General features: G+C 44.4%; 1 protein-coding gene across 1 annotated transcript in view; it reads left to right on the top strand.

The window, feature by feature from the left end:
• ZNF423 (zinc finger protein 423) overlaps positions 1 to 11,603 on the top strand; it is a 236,851-nt gene extending 225,248 nt beyond the window's left edge. Inside the window, exon 9 of the mRNA XM_050904236.1 lies at positions 10,967 to 11,603. Within this exon, the coding sequence (XP_050760193.1) occupies positions 10,967 to 10,996 (30 nt within the window). The 3' untranslated portion in view covers positions 10,997 to 11,603. The remainder of the gene's footprint in view (positions 1 to 10,966) is intronic.
• Positions 11,604 to 22,368: the final 10,765 nt, after the last annotated feature.

The following is a 22,368-nucleotide window of genomic DNA, read 5'->3' as shown; positions in this document are numbered from 1 at the left end:
ATACTAATGTTTGCGTAATGAATATTCTGCTTTAACATCATATTTTGAGAGTGGTTTTATATATCCCTTTGACCAGAGGGGAAAGGAAGAAAGGTAAAATAATTTAGAGTACAGCTTGTTTCCAGATTAAGCCTGTTCTGTGGCTTCTGCTTATGTTAAATGAAAACGGGATGGGAACGTTTGATGCATGGGCTGAGTGCGCGTGTGCAGTGACCCAACTTGTGCAGTAACCGCTAATGGATGGATTGCTAATGCTCTCTTCTTTATTCACGTTTCATGTTAATATAATAACTTACAAGATACTAAACAGTGTATCCTTAATGAGGTGATGGGGCTTTGTTGGAAAAATCTAGATGATAGAAGTTAAGACCGCACATGCTGATGGGATCAGTGTAGAGACAGCTCATGGCTTTGTGTAAGGTCAGCTTGGGTTCAGCGAGGCTCCGTCACCCCAGCTCTGCATGAGCCAGCCCAGATTTGGCAGCAGCAGTCCTGAGCTTATCAACTCAGCCGTGCTTGAGCTGATTCGCTGCAGAGCGTCTTGTGTGTCTTCTGTGCCACGTCCTGGGCAGGTGGTATGGACACCCCGAGGTCGTCTCCGCGCAGAGCACGTCCACAGAACCAAATTGCCTCGGCTTTGCACCATGCAGAAACGGCCAAAGCACTGCCCGCGCCACGCCAGCCCTGAGGGAGAGCTCCTGCCTGATCACCGAGCCTTCTCATTTGTTTTTGTTGCACAGTTAAACCTCAATAAATTGCCATGGGCATTGAGGTCTGACTGTGTATAGCATATCTGTCTGTGGTACATTACATTACTGTGTCTCCAAAAGGAGTAGAGAGGAGGTTTAGAACATGCTTACTTCTGAAAAATTTGTCCTCCTTTGGGGCCAACACATGCTCTTAGTCTTTGCATGAAATCACAATTGTTTAAAATGTTGCATCTTGCTGTTTAGAAGGCAGATTTTCCTGAGACCAGTGACACTGTCGTAATGGAGTAGCACTGGCTGGAAAATCCCATTTTTTAACAGTTACAGTTGTTTCACACACATACCACAGCGATGTTGTCTCGCTATTTTATCTTGTGATGTCTTGGAGGAGATGGCTCATGTTGGTGATATTTTGACCCCTCTTTTACTTATGGGAACAAATCCTGCTTGGCTCTTTCACACTACTATCTCCTCCGGGGTTAATTCCTCAAGGCAGCAGGCAGTGGGCTGAGCACGATCCTGTCTGCAGATTTCTGCTCTGCTGGTGGCATGTACACTAATGGGGCAGCATGTAAAGTACTTCTATGAACTGTGACCTTACTATTTTATAGCAGAGAGACTTGCATTGGAGGATTTTTATGCCCCTTTTGAAATTAGAAACCAGCAATAACAGCCATTATGTCCAAGGCAACAGGTCACTGACCAGCCATTTTGTCAGCCTGAGCAGTATGTAGGTGCCACGTGACAGGACTATTTATCTGCCTCTAAGAAAAATGTATCCATAACACAAGGCAATACAATTTGTCAGATCAGTATTCCATTAGAGGGAATTTTACTTTAGTTGCCGCATTTTAAAAGAGTTACCGATAGAAGGGCTGTGATGTGCTGTAGCCTCGCTGCGGGTAGGCATGGCTCGCATGAAGTCTGGCTGTCCACACTTGCTTTTTGGTCCAAGGAACTTGGTTCAGCTGCAACTCCCATCATTCAATGGAGGATGCTGCCTAAGTGAAGAGTGCAAGATGTGCCCCTGTTAATGTTTGCATTAAAATTCACAGTTAAGGCTGAAACTGTTTTATACCTGGTCCTTAACACGAGGAATACCCAACTGGTGCAGGAAAAAAAGCTACAAAAAATCAGATGGTGTTCAGCGACCCTTGCCATACTGAAGAACAGCAGAGCAAGTTAAGGAGCCAGTTTTAGGTTCAACTTTGAATTTCCTGGCTTTTGTTGGGTTATATTCCCATGGAAACAGTCACTCAGTGAAGCTTTTGTCTGCATTTTGACTGGTGACTGCTAAAGGTACTATGCAAAGCGTGTCCCTTTTGCTCTAAGTATTTTTTGAGGAAAAGAGAGTGAGAGGATGCTGTCCTGGTCCTATAATAAAGGAAATCATTTAGTGTTTATAGAAGAGTGACAAAGGGTCCCATAATGATGATGCCTGCCCTCACAGAAATGAACAATTAACTGGCTTCTGCAATGTGATTTACCTTAGATCAAGGAGGGATTAATGAGATATGCTTCGGATAGGCTTCAAATAAATCAACAAATCATGTTTTTGACAGGAATACCTAAGAAGGATTCCTGGAAAATAATTTTCCTCTTGCAAGTGATTTTGAAATATCATTGTTTCCCTGAGTAGGACCCATAAGTAGATAAAAACAGGTCAGCACTGGGTCATGCATTGAAGTTTTTGGTGCAGCACAGGCAAAGGAGTGTACCTGCGGGCAGCAGATTCTTTCTCCGATTAGTGTGTGGCTTAGATTTGAAAACGGACTGGAAGTGAGATGTTTGCATTCATTAGGACAGCTTTGGAGGGTTACTTCGAAGTCGGGCGAAGGGCATGCATGCTGCTGCATGCCAGGTGGGTGACCACGTCCGTGGAGGTGCAGGGGTGGCCGTGGCCCCCAGCACTGGGGCGCCTGCGGGACTAGCTCCCCAGAAAAACACGGGCTGACCAAGCCGAGATTAAAGCACCAAGTGTTGTCAGCAGAGCGGCGTGCTGGGATCCTGCAAGCCCTTTTCTGCTCTCGGGATCAGCAACAGCTCTGGGATCTAGTCAGGGAGAAACGGTGGGGCTGAGGGAGGAGTGGAGGAATTCTAAAAATACTCTGTTTTTATGCACTTCTGACAACAGTAATTAAATTTGTCCTTCTCCCTTTACATTTAGGAAGTGTAAGGTTCTTCCCTCAGCTTATTTTGATCTTGCGCATGGCATACTGTAGACTACAAGTCACAAGGATGCTGATAAATTTGCATTTCTGAGTGAAATTCTCAGGAGTGTGCAGTCCCTCAGGACAGGTATTATTAGCTCCCTGGTTTCATTGGGTGCCTCAGTGAATCGTGGTGTGTTTACGGCTAGTTTCTCTAACAGAAGACTCGGGTTATCTCTTAATAATGTATTCTCCTGTGGTTTTTATTTCCAAAGTGCCGCAGTAAGGAGATTTTCCCAAAGGCTTCAGTTTGTTTTTGTGCTTCAGCATTTTACCTAGCGTTTTTGGAAGAAGCGTACAGGCTTTTCGGCGACGCATTTAATCAAATATGAGAGGCTATGCCAGGCTTAGGCTCACATTTGGAGTTCACTTGTAATAGGCTCACCTTGGTTTATTCTGAGTTTTTAGAGAAGAATAGAAAGAGATGGCAGGTCTAGAAGACTGATGATACAGTATTATTAGTCTCAAGTGGAAAGGGGAAAGCATGTTAGGTGAGTTGTCAAAGTCTGATTAGGACTAAACAACCTGAATTAGAAGAGAAATTAAATTCATAAATCATCTAAAAAAATCCTTAGCTGGTGTGAGAAAAGGCTGGTGCTGGGAAAAATAACTAAGAAAAGTATTTGTATAAAAAGGTAATTTTTCAAACCCAGAATAATGCAGAAATGCCTATCAAAATTCAAGAATACCTTAAAATTAACAGAAGTGGTGTAAGTATAGAGAGAAAACTGAGCAAGTATATTGTTGGGACGATGCAGCACAGCAGCAGAGCACACAGCCCCTGGGGTGCAGAACAAAGGCAGGCAGCGGGGCAGGGGGTGCTTCTCGGTCTGCCTGGGTTTTACAGACCAATGCCTGGGCAGTTGCATTTCAATAGAGAAACATGCCAGCCACAGAAAAAGATTTCTTAAAAAAAAAGCAGACAGCGTTTAGTCAGTCACGTGTGGAGCGGCTTTTTTTCCCTGGAAATATTTTATGAGTTCTGAATCTTCCCATCGATTCCAGATGAAGTGCCAGGTCCTGGTCACCAGAGGAGCCCGGCAGGTTTCCGGGGGTGGCTCGGGGTGTCCCCTGGGTGAGCGGGCACCAAGGGGGGCTGCTCAACCTCCCCAGCGGGTACAGAAACCCCGGGGGTGCCAGGGCCAGCTCTGTCCTGGCACAGACGAGTATTTCTGTGTCCCAGTACCCGCGAAAGGTGCATTTGGCCCCGGAGTAATCAAGCATGTGCAAGCGTCAGAGTAACTCAGATGCAGATATTTTCATTGGAAACAGGCAACTTCGCTTTTCAGCTGACACCAAACCTCCAGGCGTATTTTCTTAGACACTCAAAGTGATTTTTATTTTTTTTCTTGGTTCAATAACTTGTAAAGGACAGCTTCGTAACTGCATTTGTTGAAGTGCCATCTCAAAGTGTGCTGACACGGGGACTGACTGACGCATGGCAAGTTATCAGATGCTCAGAGATGAAGGAAGCAGTAACACAGGCAGCCGTTTCCTTTCACAAAGGATGTGCCACCTTTCGTTTGCCTCTACCTCCATTTCAAGGGATTCTTCAAATAAAGAAGGCATATGTGAACCTGTCTTGCCTGACAATTTTTTTTTTATTGAGTACCATGATAACTTGGAGTTCACTTGTTACAAGCATTTTATGTAGTTGGTGAAATACCAGGGGAAAGGAAAAAAGAAATACTGTATTTCCTGAAAAACTATGATCTAAACATATAAATATAAGAGTTACCTGAAACAACTGGAAGGGCAATTAACACCTGGTTTTATGGGAAACATTGGTTACCACTATCAGTTTTAATGAAGTGTATTAACTAAATTGTGTTCTGAGTATTCATTCAGCCCTGTTTATGGCACACTCTTGAGTACATTTACTGTTTGTCAGAAGTGCAAACTAGTGAACATATGAGGCTTTAAGACAGGCCATCTGTTAGTCTTAGACCCTTGGATAATTGTCAAACAGTTCTAAAAATAAGCGCATACAAACTGCAAGGGGGTGCAAAGGTGATTTTTCTTTAGAGTCTGATAGCAAAGGGAAAGTAGCAACCAGAAATTAAAAATAAAAATAAATAGGTTTATCCTGTAAAGCAAGCCTGCTCTCCTTTTCTCCCTTTCTCTCTCCCTTCCCCCCCACTTCAGTGTGCCTTTTTTTTTTTTTAAATTTAGTTTTTTTTCCTCTTGCTCTTCTGGGTCATGGCATCCCTTGAATGCCTCTCCAGTTTAGGATTAGAGCAGCGCCAATTTAAGGCTCACAGCTTTCTGTAGAGAGCATAATCTCTGATGGCTAAAGCAAGGGTCGTCTTGTGTCCTCTGTCTAAAGTAATCCCTTTATAAAGTCAAGGCATAAAGATTTTCATCTTCATGGATTGCTGTTAGAGAGAAATAGTACCTGTGCACACACGTGTGTGTGCTTATGGGTATATAATATTTCTGGAATATTATAATTTCAGAGGAATAATTTCTGAGAGATTTTTTGACCAGTTTGAATTCAAAAGATGCAAAACATTGTTTGAAAAAAGAATGCTGCAGACGGTATTTCGTAAATATTTAGACACTCTAACTTCTGTTTGTAGCAATTTGTAGGTTTTGCTTTGTCTTTTTTTATACTTATGTTCAAACGTGAGACTTGAACCTTTGCTTCAAGTCAAAGTCTGAATCTGAGGTTTAGTTTTTGTCTGGCAAGCCGTGAGTGTTGGCAGTCAATGGAGGGATCGCTTCTCTTGTTCCCCCCAGTGCCACTCCGTAAGGGGCAAAGGAGAGAGAATGAAGAGGAGAGGGCACAGCCCCAAGGAGTCCCCAGCCAAGACCCTGATCCCTGGGCTTGGAGCCGGATGGTGCCTGAAGGGGTGGCGGAAACCTGGACAGGGAGGTGGGGCGAAGCAGGGAGAGAAACTACCTGGGCTCTCACCTGGGTCTGGAGGACCCCCCGCACACTGTGCAAAATATAGGGATTAATAGGAATTACCTTCCGTGTCACAAGATCAGGCAGCTGTGTTCACGCATCACCTCAAGGCTGGTGTTACCAGTCTAGGGTTGGTATTTTCAGTCCAGGTGGTTTTGCAGTGCCACAGCAACCCCGGTGTCCCCAGGCACCGAGGCAGGGGCTGAGCAGCCAGCTCTGGAGAAGCGATGCGTGGGCAGCAAGTACTGTGTGCTTCCTCTCCCAAACACCTGGCGTGCTCACGCACACGGGTCACCCAATGGCTAATCACCAGTTAAGTTTCACGTTGGCTGTTTGTCACATGAATCAATTATCTCCATAATTCCTATTGAAATTATTTGAGGAATGGTTTCTGTTCATTTTAATGGGATTTGGAAGGGGAGAGAGAGGCTTTATAACCTTTCATCAGAGTCCCAATCTCTATGTAACACTGCAGAAGGCTTATGAATTTCACTTGAGGGTAGTGGGCATCACCAGCCTTGTGCCATTTCTTAACCTCTGTATAACATATGGTCTTTTAGGTGTATATGCTCACACACATAGACAGTATACCTCTAAACGGCTGGTACAAAATATCTAAATACGTAACAGATGCACAATGGCACTATAGACTGGATGTATTATGGCCCCAAACCATTATCACACCCCTCGCAGTTGCATTTTATTTTTTTCACCTGCTCCTGTGTAGTACACCTGTGACTTGTTGGCAGTGAATGTCGTTGCAGTGTGGGAGACTCCCAGCTTGACTGCCTGGCTTGGAGCTTTGCTCCATCATGTGCTGCTTTTTTGTGTGGTTTTTTTCTCTCAATCTTTATATAGCTTGTAAGAGTTCTTTGAACTGCTGTAAGTGATCATCTTTCAAGCCTGATGCTTTCCTTCTTGACACAGTGTTCTGAAAATGGAGATTGTCATGCCAGTGTTTTCATAATAATGCATGTAGAAAAACAGAGAAATATTCATTGTAGATGTCCTGCACAAATGGCTTGATCCGCATCCAGAGGGCAGGCAGGGGGTGTCCCCAGGGAAGATCTGGAGAGCAATCAGTATCTACACGGACAATAATCAACCATTCTTTAAAATCTTTTTATTTCCTGCAAAACCCGTCGCCCAGTTCCTTGGTCACAGACACTTCCGCAAATGGTTCATTTGGGGATTGTGCAGCCAGTAGAAAATTCCACTTAAACACTGCGACAGCCCTGAGGCTCGGGGTAGTTGCATTTTTCCCACTGACGTGGCTAACAGAATTGCTATCCATTTTGCATTATTATTAAGAAAAGAAAAGAAGAAATTTTCCAACCTTGTCCTATAAATAAGCTGTGACTTACTTGATCTTGACAGGTGACTTAGTGCTGCTGTAGAGTCTTCCAGCTGTAATAATGTCTCAGAATGATGTATTCAGTGGGGTATCAGCTGTGAGCCACACGTAAACCAGGGGGCCTAACAGGAGCTGTGAAGGACCATTTTTACTGTTCAGCTTCCAAATTATGTCCTGCCTCCTGCTGGCCCCCAAACACATACATGTATGGATGGCCTTGTGAGCAGGTAGGCATGTGCAAACACACACACATGCATGCCTGGAGACGCTTCATTTTTGTGGCTGCTCTATTTTCCTTTGGAAATCACCATTAAGATTTTTTTTTTTAACTATAACTTCTAGAGTTGAAAAATCACGCCCGAGCTGTTTCCTGCCAGCCCACCCTCCTGCTGGAAAGGTGGGTGAAGTTTCCTTAGGCTACTTGGGCGGAAGCATTCCTGTAGCATCACACATTTCAAAACGCTTGCTCTCTTCTGGCCTTTATGGTTTCATTCTGCCACCTGGAACAGCCCGGTGTAGCATTGGGGTGAAAGCTGTTTCTGCTAAGGCACAGGGCATCCTCAATGCCAGGATTTACTTATTTTTCAATTGCTCTAGAAGTCTGGTCAGCCAGGGGAATTCTCTTTGTCTGTGGGCACACACAGAGGTGCCTAATAAAGTTATTTGTTAAAGCATGGGTCAAATATGGAAAACACACCTGCAAGAGAAGAGACACAACCACTGAACGTTCCAGACGCTTTCTGACATCTGCGAAGCACAATTCTAATCAGCTGCACATGCACGGGGCAGAGGGAGTAGAAGCAAGAGGATAAGACATGACGCTTGCTAGTAATAGGAGACAGGTTGCCAGACTTTTTTTAGAAAGCATGTTTGTGTGGTCTGAAATACATTTTAATAGGTGAGAAACCTATACTGGTTGCAGAGGATACAGACAGGCTTTCATGGGTCTTCTGAACACACACCAGTGGTGGTTAGGCAGTATTTGCACATGCAGGAACCTGGTGGTCTGGTGTTCACCAGCACTTGGGCGTGCAGGACTTACGCATTTGTGCATGTGGCTTGTGCAGGATCTGCTCTCTGAAAGGCAGGGGGAGGATTCGGTGCACACAGGCTCTTGTGTCCGTAGGCATTACTGATATATTTGTGAGGTCCTGTATAAAATGTGGCTCTATTTAGTAACTGCTTGGTCTGGGGACTAGTCAGCATATTGATTGCCAGTAATGCATGCAAAGGGAATAAATGGTACTACATTCTCAAAATATTAAGACAAAACCAAGATTTGCATATGAAAAATGTATATGTTATTTTTTTTAACTAACAGCCCTATGGCACGGCTAGTTTCTCAGCTCCTACCTGACCCAGCTCTGAATGGCTGCAGGATTTGAGCATAATCTGTTTCTTTGTGTAAACTCTGCTCACAAACCCAGTGTATTCGTTGTATTAGGAGTGTTCAGAACCTATTATTAACCTATGTTTGAGGAGGGAGGGCTCACAATGAAAGCTTCATTATCAGATTTACAGCCACATACCATTCCTTTATTGACCTGCCTGGTGTAATCAATGCAGCAGCCACACAAGTTTGAAATCATGTTCCCTGACTGTAGACCGTGCGTCATGCATCTAGTGCTGATTGTGCATTATCTTTTAAATGACACTGCCTAAATAAGTATGGATTCGTCTACCACGAATAGCCCTTCTTTTGATTTGAAGATGGTAAACCTTTCACTTTTTTTTATTGATATTCAGGATGACCTAAAAATAGAACTGTAATGAAGTGCACAAGAAATGGCCATTGTTAAAATGCTGAGGAGTGTGTCTGAGCACTGAGTGGCCTGTGTATTCTTTCACATTTTCATGCTTTCCCAGTTAGGTTTAGTGGACAAGCTTCTTGTCAGTGCTGTCATTGTGTTTGTAGGGCTCCATCTATCCTCTTCCATAAAGTCATTATTTGACTTGAGAATAACATCCAGCACCGCAAAGGTCATTCCTTCGTAAGGCCAGGAAAATTTCCATGTATAGCAAAGTAAAAAGCCATTGGATTTTACGTTTGGTGATGTTAAATTGTCTAAAACCAAAGTAGTTTCAACTGTCAATTCACTTGACGTTATTCAAGTGTAATACTTTATCCCCTGATAAGCTTTCCAAGTCTCTGCACAGTACTTCTGTTTTTTGATTCTGAAATATTTATCATCACAGACTGGGGTGTGCTCAGAGGGCTAGTGTTACGCTAAACAAGGTACAGTTATTTTGTGATTTCACCAGTTGATTGTATTTAATTTCACAAGGGCTCCTTCTGTGTGTGCGGCAGCAATGATGTTTCTGCTGCCTCTGTAACCTTCTGGCACGTTAAAGCCTGACCGTTATTGTGCGGAGTTTCCTCGCAGCCCGCCCGCCACAGTATCGCAGATAACTTTTGCCATGATTTAAGAACTCAGCAGCACTTCTGACACCTGGTGGTCACTTTTTGGGAGTGCACAGTCCAGAAATGCTCCTGCCTGCCAATGGGGTCACCGCCGCCTGCCCGCCTGGCCCCATGCATTGTGTGCCGCCCATTAGCTCTTTCCACAGACGGTTTTCATCAGGGAGATGTCATCTCTGGATAAAGCAGAGGATCATTCTTTTTCCTGATCAAGATGTAACTGTGGATAGTGTATAAGGACCAGATGATTTATGAAAAGTTAAAATATCCTACTTTATTTTAAAGCTTCGTCATTGTAAATAAATAATTAGATTCTAAATTCATTTCATGTTTAAAAACTTATTCTTCAAGCTGGTGGACTTGCCTGACTCTGTTATTAGGCAGATGGAGACTAGTAAAATTGCCTAGGCTTGAAATAATGCAAATGAATTTTTATATTTGGGGATGCTGGGGACCCAGCTCAAGAAAAGCTCACCATGAAGCACATCTCTAGTTGTTCAAATAGTTGAATAGTCATACAACTAAAGCTGAGCTTATATGTAGGATTGGGGTTTCAGTCCGCACACAAAATGTAGGTGAATTCGTACTGCTCTAAAAATACGCTTCCAAGGTTGGCTTCACGATTTATTGGCTCCTGCACAAAATGGCAAGACAGGTCAGCATCCTCTGATGCGAGATACTGTGATGACATGAGGCTATTACAAATCTACCAAAAGGAAAAAAGGGAACAAAAAAGACTCTAAACTGCTGAAAGAAATGTGTAGAGCAAAGTCTATTCTTTAAAGAGATTTAACTTCTGGGTTACATGTCCAGCCTTTTTTCTGCTGGGTATATTACCCTGGTGCCTGAACTGGCGGTTCAGCTGTTATTGCCGAAGTATTTCTTGGACTGAGAAGTGTGTGTCACAATCTGGTGTCTCTTGCTGCCAGTACTTGCACCCGGTACTAGTGAGAATAAAAGAGTAAAACATGGCAAGGGTTCCCCCCGCAATTCAGAATTTTTTTTTTTTTTTTTTTTAATTGTTACAGTTAAGGGAATCCCTAAAGGCAGTTTTTGCCCATGAAGTGTTACCACTTTCTTTATATGTATTGAAAGGAAAAAAAAAAAAAAGAAACCCTCATGGCTGTACTTGGCTTGTAGCATTTTTTTTCTAAGTTCATGCCAGCATTAACAGATCTGTCAGAACAAAGCAAATGTGTCATATTGGCAGCTGTTACTTATGAGTACTTTTTCTTTATTGCATTTTGTTTTGTAATAATTGAGAAGCTTTTATGTTGAGCTCTGCATAAATGGTACTGAGTGGGAGGGTATGGGCATGCTTTCTATTATTCTGCCCCTCATGCATGTCTCCTTTTTTCGTCTTTCCAGAACCACACATTGAGCCAGCACGCACAGTGAGCCACTGGCACTACAGGACACCTCTCTGCAGAAGACTTGACGGTGGCACAGTGGGGAGGACCATTTGAACATTACATCCAATCAAAGTGTCATTTGCAACCCAGATGTAAAACTCTAATGATTTGGCCATGAGGCGCTGCTATTATAAGCAGCTGGAAATGAATATTAATGGAAGAGATTAAAAGTATTCCATGCTCAGTATTTTTTATTGTCCTGCTTCAGCTAGTGTACTTTAGAGCTTCTGCTTCTGACTGAATTTATAGTGTTAGATAAATCTGCTTTGATGCTGTTGCCCTTTGTTGCTTCTTGTATTATATTGATAGTTAAAGATTAGGTGTGATTTTTTTCTTTTTTGTTAACTGCTTTTTAATTGCAATTTTAGGTAACTGTGCATTGTGATGTGATTGCTTGGCTATTGTCTGAATATTTCTTTTTAATTTTTTAATTAAAGACTAATGCTTTGATTGGATTTGCCAGTTCACCGGACAGTGATTAAAACTATGTAATGAATATAATCGGTTTCAGTGCAACTGGATGGTCTGCTTTATAAATGTGACTTAATCTGATTGCAATAACTAGTACAGTTCAATAAAGGGAATACATGAGCTTAGCGTCAGAGGTTGTCTGTCTGTCAGTGCACGCTGCATCACCACTGCTTGGCTGATGTGTGTAAATCACAAAGTGATGGCTCACCCGACGGCAGAGAGTGTTCTGCGCCCCAGGAGGAAGGAAGATTGGGAGAAAGTGAAAGCCACGTTCCTGCGTCTGGCGTTGTGTTCACTTCTGGATGCACCTCCCAGGCTCCCATGGTAGGTGGAGGTGAGGTAAGAACATCTACTATGAATCTGGGCATGAAAAGGCGTTGCTAGCTTATAATACTCTTAACTTTTACTCAAGTCAACAAGAATGGAGGGGACCTGGTCTATAGCTGCCTTGACCCTATCTCTGTGCTTCTTTGTTTCAATACAAAAAAAATAGCTTTCTGGATTGTATACAAATGTGCAAATGTTGGATCAGGCCTCGGGGACCTTGGTAGGAGACTGTATATTTCAAGCACGTGGACTTCTAGGCCCACAGGTATTGTAGCTCTATGTAACTGCCATACTTCTGACACTTGAAACTGCCATCATGCAGCCTAACAGAGCTAATTAGCAGACTTCTTTTTTTCTTTTTAAACATATCATATGGTAATGAGGTAAGTTATATCTCCAGTCAGAGAAACAGTCATTTTAAGGACCATGGACACCTTTGGAAAGTTAGTGATATGCAGTTCTCATGGTATCTCCTGCTTGAATGAATCATAGTCATCATGAAAGATGTTTAGCAGTTGTGACAGCTGAAATGATGTGGTTACCCATTCCCACGATGTACAAGGCTTTGCAAGACGGTGGCATAGGAACATGCACAGTTAGAGCCTTTCAAAATCGCTGCACTGAACTAGAGCACAACTGGTTGTCATTGTACTATGTCTGGGCTTGGAGCATGTAAGTGATATTTTGTAGGAAAAATGTTTTCAAGGACGTGTAGTCAATGCCCAAATTAGTTTATATAGCGAGTTTATTAACAAGTGCAAGGGCACAGCTTCTTGACACTGCAGATGATGTTTTCAACATTTAGATTCCTGCTGATGTTGATAGTCATGTTGCACACACATAGCTCCTTCAAGACAGTGGGACATACCGCGTGTAAGGGAAGGCTACTGGGCATAACCAAAGCAGGGTCATTCCTACAGCAGGAAGCACCAGAGCAGGTGCAAGTTCTAGCTTAAGAAAAGTTTCAACTTTCTCAAAAAAATGAACTAAAGTCCCATTTGGGACAAATGATAGATACGTTTTTTATTCTACCAGTTATTCTGCTGAAATAGCATGGCATGGACAGACAGAAAAAGTTTAGGCTCAAAATTTTGATTTGTGATAAATTTATGAACCCTAATATAACAAAACTAGGAATTACTTTTCTTAATTCCAAAGAGGACAGTTCTGTTTTCATCTAGATAATTCTTAGCTCACTGTTTGTGCAACAAAATCATTGTACTAAAATGATCCATTTCTAGAAAAAGTGTTAGCTTTCTACCTGATTATTTCTCCATAAGCCATGCCACAGATGTTTATGGGCTGAAAAATTAGCTAATGAAATCACCAATTCATTATTCTCATTCATAATGTGTGCATACTCCTAACTCACAGGCAACATTTTAAGATAGGAAATGGAAAAGTGTCTTGCAGTACAGGCTCATAGACATGCCTTGCAAGAAAAGCTAGCTGGGAACATACATCAGCTGCTCTGGTAACAGCTCCTGTGCCATCTTCTCCGTGCTAAAAGCAAGGCAGCAGGTTCTCACAATGGAGATACTGAAAAGGGAGGCTCTTTGCCTGACACTGGGTTTGGAATGATGCTTGATCACTTCTGGGCAGGCCTTCGGAAATGTAAAAGGAAGATACAGGTTTCTGTCTTCAGGAAAAGGTCCTGTGTTGGGAATCCCAAGAGTGAACTGATGTTTCCATGCAACTCTGAGAGCTGCTTTAGTAGTGCTGTACTGCAGCACATGCCTTTGTCTCAGCATCTCCCTGCTGACTAGTTAAAACTAGGTGTATATGCACTGTGCTGAGATGGGGAAGTCCCCATGTGGGGATCCTATTCTGAGCTGCATAATTTTCCCCACCTGTACTGGAAATGTGGGCATGGGGCCAGGGTGCAGCGGTCCATGCTCAGCCTGGCAGTGCCAAGCAGGCTGGTGTCTAAGCTGTGTGTTGCATCGGCCTTGAACCCTGACCAGACCACGGGCAGGGGTGGAGGAAAGGAATAGTTTGGTTTTCCACCCTACCTTTAAAAGGTAGGGGACCCCAAAGCATGAGAGTAAGGGCTGTTGTCCTGCTCCGTCTTCTTCATCCCTTCTGGTATATGAGCTTCATTCATGAGCAGCACAAGTCAGGCCAGAGAGAGGGGCTGGACTGTGCCCCCAGGGCTGGGAAAAAATTCAGCTGTGGTCCTCTTGTGCAGGTGCTCCGGTATCTTACAGTACTTGGGTAATATTTGAACACTAATGGACAAATGCTGCTTTTTTAAATTTTCTTTTCTAAGACAATATGTACAAAAGTGCAGGGACACTTGCCATGAATCTTCTGGGTTGTTTTGTGGTATTTTTGATATAACCAGGCCCATATGAACAGTCTTTGTTATAGTAACAGCCCACACCATGGCAACGGATGGTGCTGTCTTGATACCTGCTTTCTTAGGGGCCAAAGAAATCCAGTCTGGGTGTGGGGGTGAAAGCTACTGCAAGGAAGCAGAGGCAGAGGCGTCCCCTCTTCTGCTCCTGCCATGGAGCTGCATCTGTGACGCGCTGGACGCCTGCAGCTCCCAGAGTTAGTCCTTAGCCTATGCTAGGGTGCAGCGCTGTCGTCTGACCCTTTTTTCCAAGGCCTGAGCCTCCCCAGGCAGGGCTGCACCAGCCAGGGCGCCGGGTGGCAGAGCTCTGCAGCGCAACGTGGGGCCTTTGCCTGGTGGTTCCTCTGCGACTGTTTTTTCTGTGCTGCTTGTCCCACTTGGGAGCGGGGACAGAGCAGCCCTGCACTGGTACAAAACACAGCTTTGCTGGCATAGCTGCAATCACACCAGGGAGTGCTTCGCCAGCGTAGTATATAGTTCCTGTATCCGTTAAAAGCTCCTAGGGAAAACAGAGCCTAACTGCAAGTGGAGAAAGATAGTATCACAGCTTCTGGTACATGTTTGAGGTTTCACCCCCTTTTTCTTAGTGGCCAAGAAGTGCTACAGAAGGCATTTGGAAAACAGTCAGAAATGTTGGCTCCAAAGGTACCTATATTTCAACAGATACAACACACCGAAAATGGGATGGAGAGCCCTTCTGTAATCCCTGTAATGTTTCCCTGCCTATCTGTGTGACTCGCAGCTCCTGTGCGGTGGTATTGCAGACACGGGCTGGCACAGGTTGCTCAAGGCGTGGGCGACGCGGATGACTCACAGGTAAGTGCAAACCAGAATTGCCAAAATTCTTGCTGAGGATGGGCTTTAGGCAAAAAGTCACTTTATGATCTGAGTGGCATTAGGGCCAGTACAGTGTTGGAAACCATGAAAAAAGTCTTAAATGTGTAAAGAAATGTTGTATACACAATTTAATATCTTCAAGTTTAGGCAAATACTCAAATATAAATTCATATTAACAATGAATTAACAAAGGACTTGTATTTGTAGCAGTCCAGTCTGTTAGCCCTTATGCATTGAATGAGCTTTGCATTTAGCTTCACTACATACCCACACATCCAAAAAGCATTGAAATACTTAGTCAAGAAGTAGCAACCAGTACCTACAGGTGATATGTTGTCTACGTAGTCAGCTTTACACATTTGTGTTTTATTCAATGCTTCTGTAGATACTTGTCTGATCTATCACCTTCAGCAAGGGGTCACCACCTTCGGTCTGGTGCCTCAGTGTTTTGGAAAAAGCAAGTGCTTAGCCCATTGCCTCTAAAAGAGGTAGAGAAAAGAAGTTTGGGGCCATTTGAGGGAGTGAGTGACTGACGACTTTGTGCTGGAGCATCTTTGAGTGGGCTGGGGAAGGTCACCCCACTGAGCAGCAGCTCAGAGGGAACGTGAAAGGGAAAAATCAGAGGGGTGAGGGGGCCGAGGGGGGTGTCCCTCCACAATCTTCCTGCCCTCCAGAGGAGTTAATGGAAAATCCACCCTCTGGCAGCCATTTCCATTACAGTGAATCTCTACCTCCCATGTTCCAAGTGCACGTCTCACTTTCTCCTACCAATGTCTAAGAGCAGATTGGGTTCTGGTGTGTTTGTCTGGCTTTTAACATGTGTAAATCACTCTCTGGTATGGGCAGCGAAGGCTTTTCCCCTGGCCTGCATAAGCAGTCCCCGCGTTTCGGCCCACACCCTAAAGCAATGAGGTTTCTGCGATCCCCTCTCCACCACCTCAGAACAGCTGACCAGCTTTAGCTACATTTGACAGAGGTGCAGAGGTCTGGGGATACCGTATCCCTGCAGTACGCTGGCAATAGTTAGCCAGGATAAGAACGATGCCCTGCAAGTGCTGTCATGGACAAAAGCGTGTGAGCTCAACACACGTATGGCCACAGAAACCCAGGTGGTGGGAGCTGCAGTGGCCACTGGGCTTTGGAGCTGATGTGAGCATGACTTGTTCTTCATTGCTTTGTCTTTTTTCTTTTCTCCCCATTTTTGCCTCTTGTGAAATTGCTTGTTCTTAGTTTTACCTGTCTTCATGAAATTGCTGTCATCCTCACAACTTTAAGACCCCTCTCCTGCAAATGGCAGCCAGGGCTTGCCTTTTGATCTATTTATCTGTGAATTATTGTTACTTTCCTGAGGCTTAGCAGATTAGGTGACAGAGGGAGATTAGGTGTCCAAAGGAGAAACTTCGAGCACCCCAAGAGAAAGACAAGCTAATTACTGCATCACCTACAAGATTGCTAACAAAGTACGGTCTTCACTGCCCTACTAATGAGCTGCAATTTAACCACGTAAGACTGTCCTTTTCTGAGGAAAAAAGCGAAGCATTTCCCCTATGTCCTGGAGGTGCCAGGGAGGAGGGGGGCCAGGGCCAGGACCAGCCTTACGCTGGTGCAGCATCTCGCACGGGGGCCTGGCCCTCATTTGGGCTGGGGGCGCTGGCAGGGAATGGCCCTGCACCTCCATCAGCTCTACCTGTCCTGCTGGCTGCTTCTCCCCGAGCCGGTGGCGCGCTTCCCTGCTGCTCTCTGCGGCTGTCCCCTTCCTTCTGCCATTCCCGGCCATCTGTGTCCCTGCGGCAGGTGGCTGCTCCACCACACAGCACCGCTGACCTGGCCCACGCACCCCGCAGCCCCGCAGCCTCCTGCCAGCGGGGAGGACGGGGGGGGGAATGGACGTGGGGCCTCCTGGCCTGTGAGCGGGGCTACGTGCCTGGGGACACTGCCGCAACAGCCGCAGCCAGCACTGGGGCCTGGCTGCGCCTCGCCTGGCACCTCAGTGAGAAGAAAGAGGGCCGAGGCCTCACACCAGGCTGTGCTGCCTCAGTGGGCCGGGGAGGACAGGGGGGAGCGCTCGGCTGTGGCTATGAGCAGAAATGGCTGAGCTCTGCTGAGACACTCTCGTCACACACCGTACAGGGAGGTGGGCGCCCGCCATCCCCCAGGCTGAGCCGTGGCAGGGGCTCCTCGGCTCCCCACGGGCTGCTGGGCCCCCCGTCCTTCCTGTGGTGCTGTCTGCCTCGGGCTCCTCTCACAGCAGGGAGGCTGATGTGCTGCTGAGTCTCTCTGGGGCTTTTTTTTAAATCAAAACTTTTTTTTTGTTCTCTGAAGCAGGTTAGTCTTCTGCTAGATGAGAGAGCTGAGCTGACCCTCAGGGTGGGCTGGCAGCTGGGGCAGAGGCAGGAGCTGTGGGGAGCCAGGCGGGGGTCTCGGCCACTGCTCAGCCCCCGCAGCAGCCTTGCCTGTTGGGGTTTTTCCCACTCCATTTCTGCGTGGATGTCACAAGCTGCCCTGTGAGAAACGTCATGCTTCAAGCCTGGTTCTGAGGGCCGTAAGAATGTCAAATCCCCCAGGTAAAGAAATGTCATGAAAGTATTTTCACTATTTTACCCATACCTGATTTTTACTACTTTGTCTGTATTTATAGCACGTGGTGTCAACCTGCTCCAGCAAGTTGGAGAGGCAATGCAGAGTATTTACTGAATTGTGGGAGAACATACAGACTAGATTTTCTGGATTTCGCTACTCCTGACGTTCCCAAATGCGTGTTGGCGTTTAAAGCCCTGTACAGCACAGACGGTATCCTTGGGAAGCAGGGACTAGAGAGCTAGTGCATTGCGGGACTCCTCCGTGTGTGAGAAATCCTGCTAAAAGAGGTGTCGCCTTTTGAAAAAATCTTTAGCCCCAAAATCTTTTAGTACCAACTAAAATCTTGCTTTCAGTTTTACATGACTGGAAGAGGTACCCGGCCCCCAGCGTGAATCTTCCCTCACAATAAACAAGCAAGCAAACAAGCCCTCCAAGCTGCGTGTGCTGAAGCCATGTCCCTGAGGTGCTAGGCTCTTCTTTACCTGGCCTTCAATTTGAAGGGGAGGGAGAGGAAAGAACATCTTTTTTCCTGGTTGAAAGCAATGCAGTAAATAAGTGCATCTTCTTCCAGTTGCAATTTATAGGCACTGTTCCTCAAGAAATTGGCTTCTATGCATGAAAGCTATAAAATATACCTGCCATTTGCAAAAGATACAGCTTCTACTGCACATTTTCTGGTTTATTCACAAAGTATGTCAGTGTAAGCCTGCCATAGAGGGAGGGTTAAGGAAGTGTGCAAATGAGCTCAACTAAATGCTTTTGTAATGGTGCTAAAGAAATGGTCAAGAGCTTCCATTAGCCTCATGTAGCAGAAACAATTTGGGTTGCTAATGGGGAACGACAGAGTTTCACCCAAAGTAGTACCCAGAACCATTTTTCTTCATAAGGGCTCTTGTGGCTTAAGACTTGATCAAGTGTTGCGTAATTCCTAATAAATATGCAATGTGTTATATTACAGTGTATATCCTCAATGCTTAAACACTCAAACCTGGAAGATGAAGCCTCGACTGAAAGCAGAATGAGGTCTGGTGTACAGACAGTGGAAAAAGAAGTGGATAGACTGAAAGGAGAAGGTGGGCAACACCCAACTGTGGCAGGGCCAGTGGACGCAGTGCATAAGCTTAATTAGTTTTGCCTCTCTCTCCCTAACTGGTCCGATAATGTCTGTGACGGTGCCAAGAGCAATTGTGTTTAAATAAAATCCCATCTTTCACTCTGGTTTCAGCATTGAAGCTGAGAGGGTGTGTGGGTGCAAGCACAGGGCCAGAGCAAAGCAGTGCCAGGGAGGCTCTCCGCTGAGCGAAGCCATGTATGTGATTTCCTGTTGTAGGTTTGTACCGGCTGTTCCTGTTACTATATAAACCTGGAATTTTGGCGATAGCCCTCTGCCATGTATACTTCTCGTCTGCTCCCTAGCTAGTTGGATTATTTTTTTCAAATTCCAGATCTCTCTTTTTGCTTTTTCTACTTTTCCCTCCCTCAACCTTTCCCCACACCCCCAGCAGTGGCACCTGCGTGGGCCACCAGATTTACAGTTTGCCAGTGCTCGTACAGCAACTGTGTGGTAAGAGTAAGTCTGACGCAGAAGAATCTGCTGGTTTTGGTGTGGCTTGAGAAGGGTGGTATGACAGTGGGCAGAGGCACAAGAGGAATGCGAAGTTCTGCACTTGTAAATTTTTTTAAGGCTGCAAATTGATTATTTGATGAAAGGACATAAGAAAAGAGGAAGCTGAGATACCTGGCACCCCGCTTGGGAGGGGAGGCAACCTTTGCTGGTAGATAAGATGTGTTTGTACTAGCAAACAGGAGTGCTAACTCCCCATCTCTTACTGAGGGGTTTAGCATCCTAATAGAGAATAAATTGCAAATTAAGTCCAGAGTCATCCCTGCCCTCCATTTTTCATTTTGCAAATTAATTCCAGTTATTGACACATTACATCAAAGAATACACCAACCTTCTTTGCTTTCTGGGAACTGCCAGAGAAGTGCATCTTCTTTCATGTTGCACTGCAAATGTGTACATAACCATTTCCCTTGACTTCAAGGAGTTAAATGTTCACATATGTAAGGCACACTAGGATCAGAGCCTTAGGTAATCTAATGATACTGGATGACTTGACTGTGCATCATTAGCTCAATGATGCACCAAGCTCAGGGAGAGAAAAAAAAAAACAAACCAACCCCTGAACCCTGAAATATATTTGTGTATGAGAGAGAAATCTGGAGGGAGGGGAGAGGAAAATACAGTCAATATGTCTACAGTTCATTTAAGATGCTGAAAAAAGTATTTTTTTTGTCAAAAATGTTATTGAGGATAGAAACACAAAATGAGAGAAGAACCGGTGAGGAATCCAGAATACCCCCATGGCATGTGAAACCCTACTGAAACAAATGGAGAAGAATTAGGTGCTGGAAAATACATATTCAAAGCAATACGGACACATGTAAGCACCAGAACTGCAAACTGGGCCTGAAAAAACAACTCTTTCTTTGCAGAGCTCTGTGTTGTTCCTTTTCCGAGACCTATCGGTGCATCCTGTTCAGCCAGAGCTCCCCAGCTCAGCTGTATGCTACTTTGCCCATAAGGGTGTTGAACAAATATTTTGTATCCAAGAGAGACTCATTAATGTCTTTCAAACCGGATGCAAGTTTCTCATTATTCTTCTGCATAGGTCTAGTAATGGGAGCCTCCTCTAGAGATGCCCTACGCAGATGTCTTTAGGCAATGTTGATGGCATGAAGCAGGAATTGTTTTCACTGAAAGATTTATAACCTTATAGCCTTTCCAAGCCTAGGCAGTGCATGTGGACTGAGAACCAGCAGCAAGGGTTTTCTGACTTCTGCACTATTCTCTAATACTGACTAGCCTGGAGAAATCATTTTGGTCTAAATTTTTGCTGTTCTGGGTCCTCAGTATGAGGAATGAAATGTTAGGGGTTTTTCAAAGGTACTGAATGTTTCTGACTCCTATTTGAATTGAAGCTGCAGGTTTTGAGTCCTTATTAAAAAAACCCAAACCCTAAAAAACCCAAGCCCATGGATCTTAATTTAGGGCTCCCCAAATCAGAAGCCACTTTGAAAGACATGCAGAAGCACAGAACAGCCGATAGATTTCCATATCCTGCAGGGTTTTGGCATGAATCCCCTTCTTTGGTTCCAGGCAGAAAAATACAAAGAGATGTCTGTGAATAGGACCTCGCTGGGTGTCCAGCCCTCTGAGTGAAATTTCCTGTGCAGAGGATGGTCTCGGCCTACATTTTCTAGTTATTATATAGAATTTGTTTCCTGCTAAGCTAGAAAAAAATGTATAAAAATGTAAAACCTTCAGTGAATTCCCACCTTATAGAGCTACTTCAAGCTGTACAGGCAGAATTTGTACCAGAGGAGTTGACATTGAATAGGGTAGTTCAAGAGAGACACCAAAGCTCAGCAGAGACATCCTTTAAAAATTATTTGTCTTGTCTGCAATATTTTGTAAGTTGATCCAAATCAGATTTTGGAGTAATACCACTAAAGTCAACAACTAACACCCAGGATGAATCTAGCTCTTAAAGTGCCATCCAGGCTCCTTGAGAGACACGCATCCCAATGACTCCTTTAGCAGTCATTAAACCAATTATCATCTCAGTCTATTTCCAACAATTATCATCATAGACTTTTTGGGTTTAATCAGCTTTTTAATTGACCTGTGAATAAGACAGGAGATACAAAAATCTCCCCTGATACCTCAGGTGTAACTATTACACACTTAGCATTGCTGTGCATATGAAATAATTTACACCATAATACTGATCTGAGGCTGGGATATGAACAACGATATTCCTATAAATTAAGGATAAAAACAAATTAAAGACAATAAAGGAGAAGAAGAAGAAGTAGTAATCCATAAATAGAATGTCACCACGATTGGTGACATTGCTTCTGGGACTTCCTTGGCCAGCAAACTTTGGAGCTGGAGAAAGATTTTTTTTTCTAGAACTGTATGCAACACACAGAATAAATTGTAAGTGACACAAAAAGTTTTGACCATCTCTTAAGTGCTACAATTATTGAATTGAGTTGCAGAAATGTCTTCAGACAATTGCTTATGACTTTAAAAAGAAATCAGCCATTTAGGTGTATGTCCCTCCTGCAAGCAACTAACTTTTTTAATACCACTTGCCTTGGTACAGCACTGCAAAGTGGCCTGAATGCAGCAATTTGCGGGATTTGGCACTGTGAGCCCCGCAAGCACTTAGCAAAAGCAATTGTGTAGCTCTATTGAAAATCCCGCATATCATGCTGTGGGGAGCCAGCACTTTTTATCTGTCGGCACTGTTGGTGACAAATATTAAAATAAAAAGTATGACACTATAGGTGTTTCAAAATTCAAACTGCAAGTTTCCTACTGCGGGACTTCTAACCATGTAATAAAGTGCAGGGAAGAAAGCAGAGTTCAGACCCCATGCTGTAATAAAGGCAAGGAAATCTTAAGTGTTCAAATACATAATTCATTCTCTTCTGAGACTTTCTACCAGGTTTCTACCAGTAAAGATTTTAATTTGTGCCTAGATGATACAATCTTTAATTTCTCTTTTACCTCCAGAGACAGCTGGGAGAGCGCTGGGGCAGACCTGCTCTTTGCGGTGGGCGAAAGCAAATGGTCATGACAGGTCAGAGAGCTCCTCTGCAGCTGGCAAGGGTGCGATGGCCCTGCAGGGCCAGCCCGGGCATAGGAGAAGGAAACCCCCATCTTCTGCTTGCTGTGAAAGTGCCTGCAAGAAAGTCACAACAGGTCAGTGAGTTTT

This window comes from Gymnogyps californianus, chromosome 12 (genome assembly GCF_018139145.2).
Source record: "Gymnogyps californianus isolate 813 chromosome 12, ASM1813914v2, whole genome shotgun sequence".
NCBI classification, from domain to species: Eukaryota; Metazoa; Chordata; class Aves; order Accipitriformes; family Cathartidae; genus Gymnogyps; species Gymnogyps californianus.
Note: the sequence above shows the minus strand (reverse complement) of the source record. Positions and strands in the feature narration are given on the sequence as shown.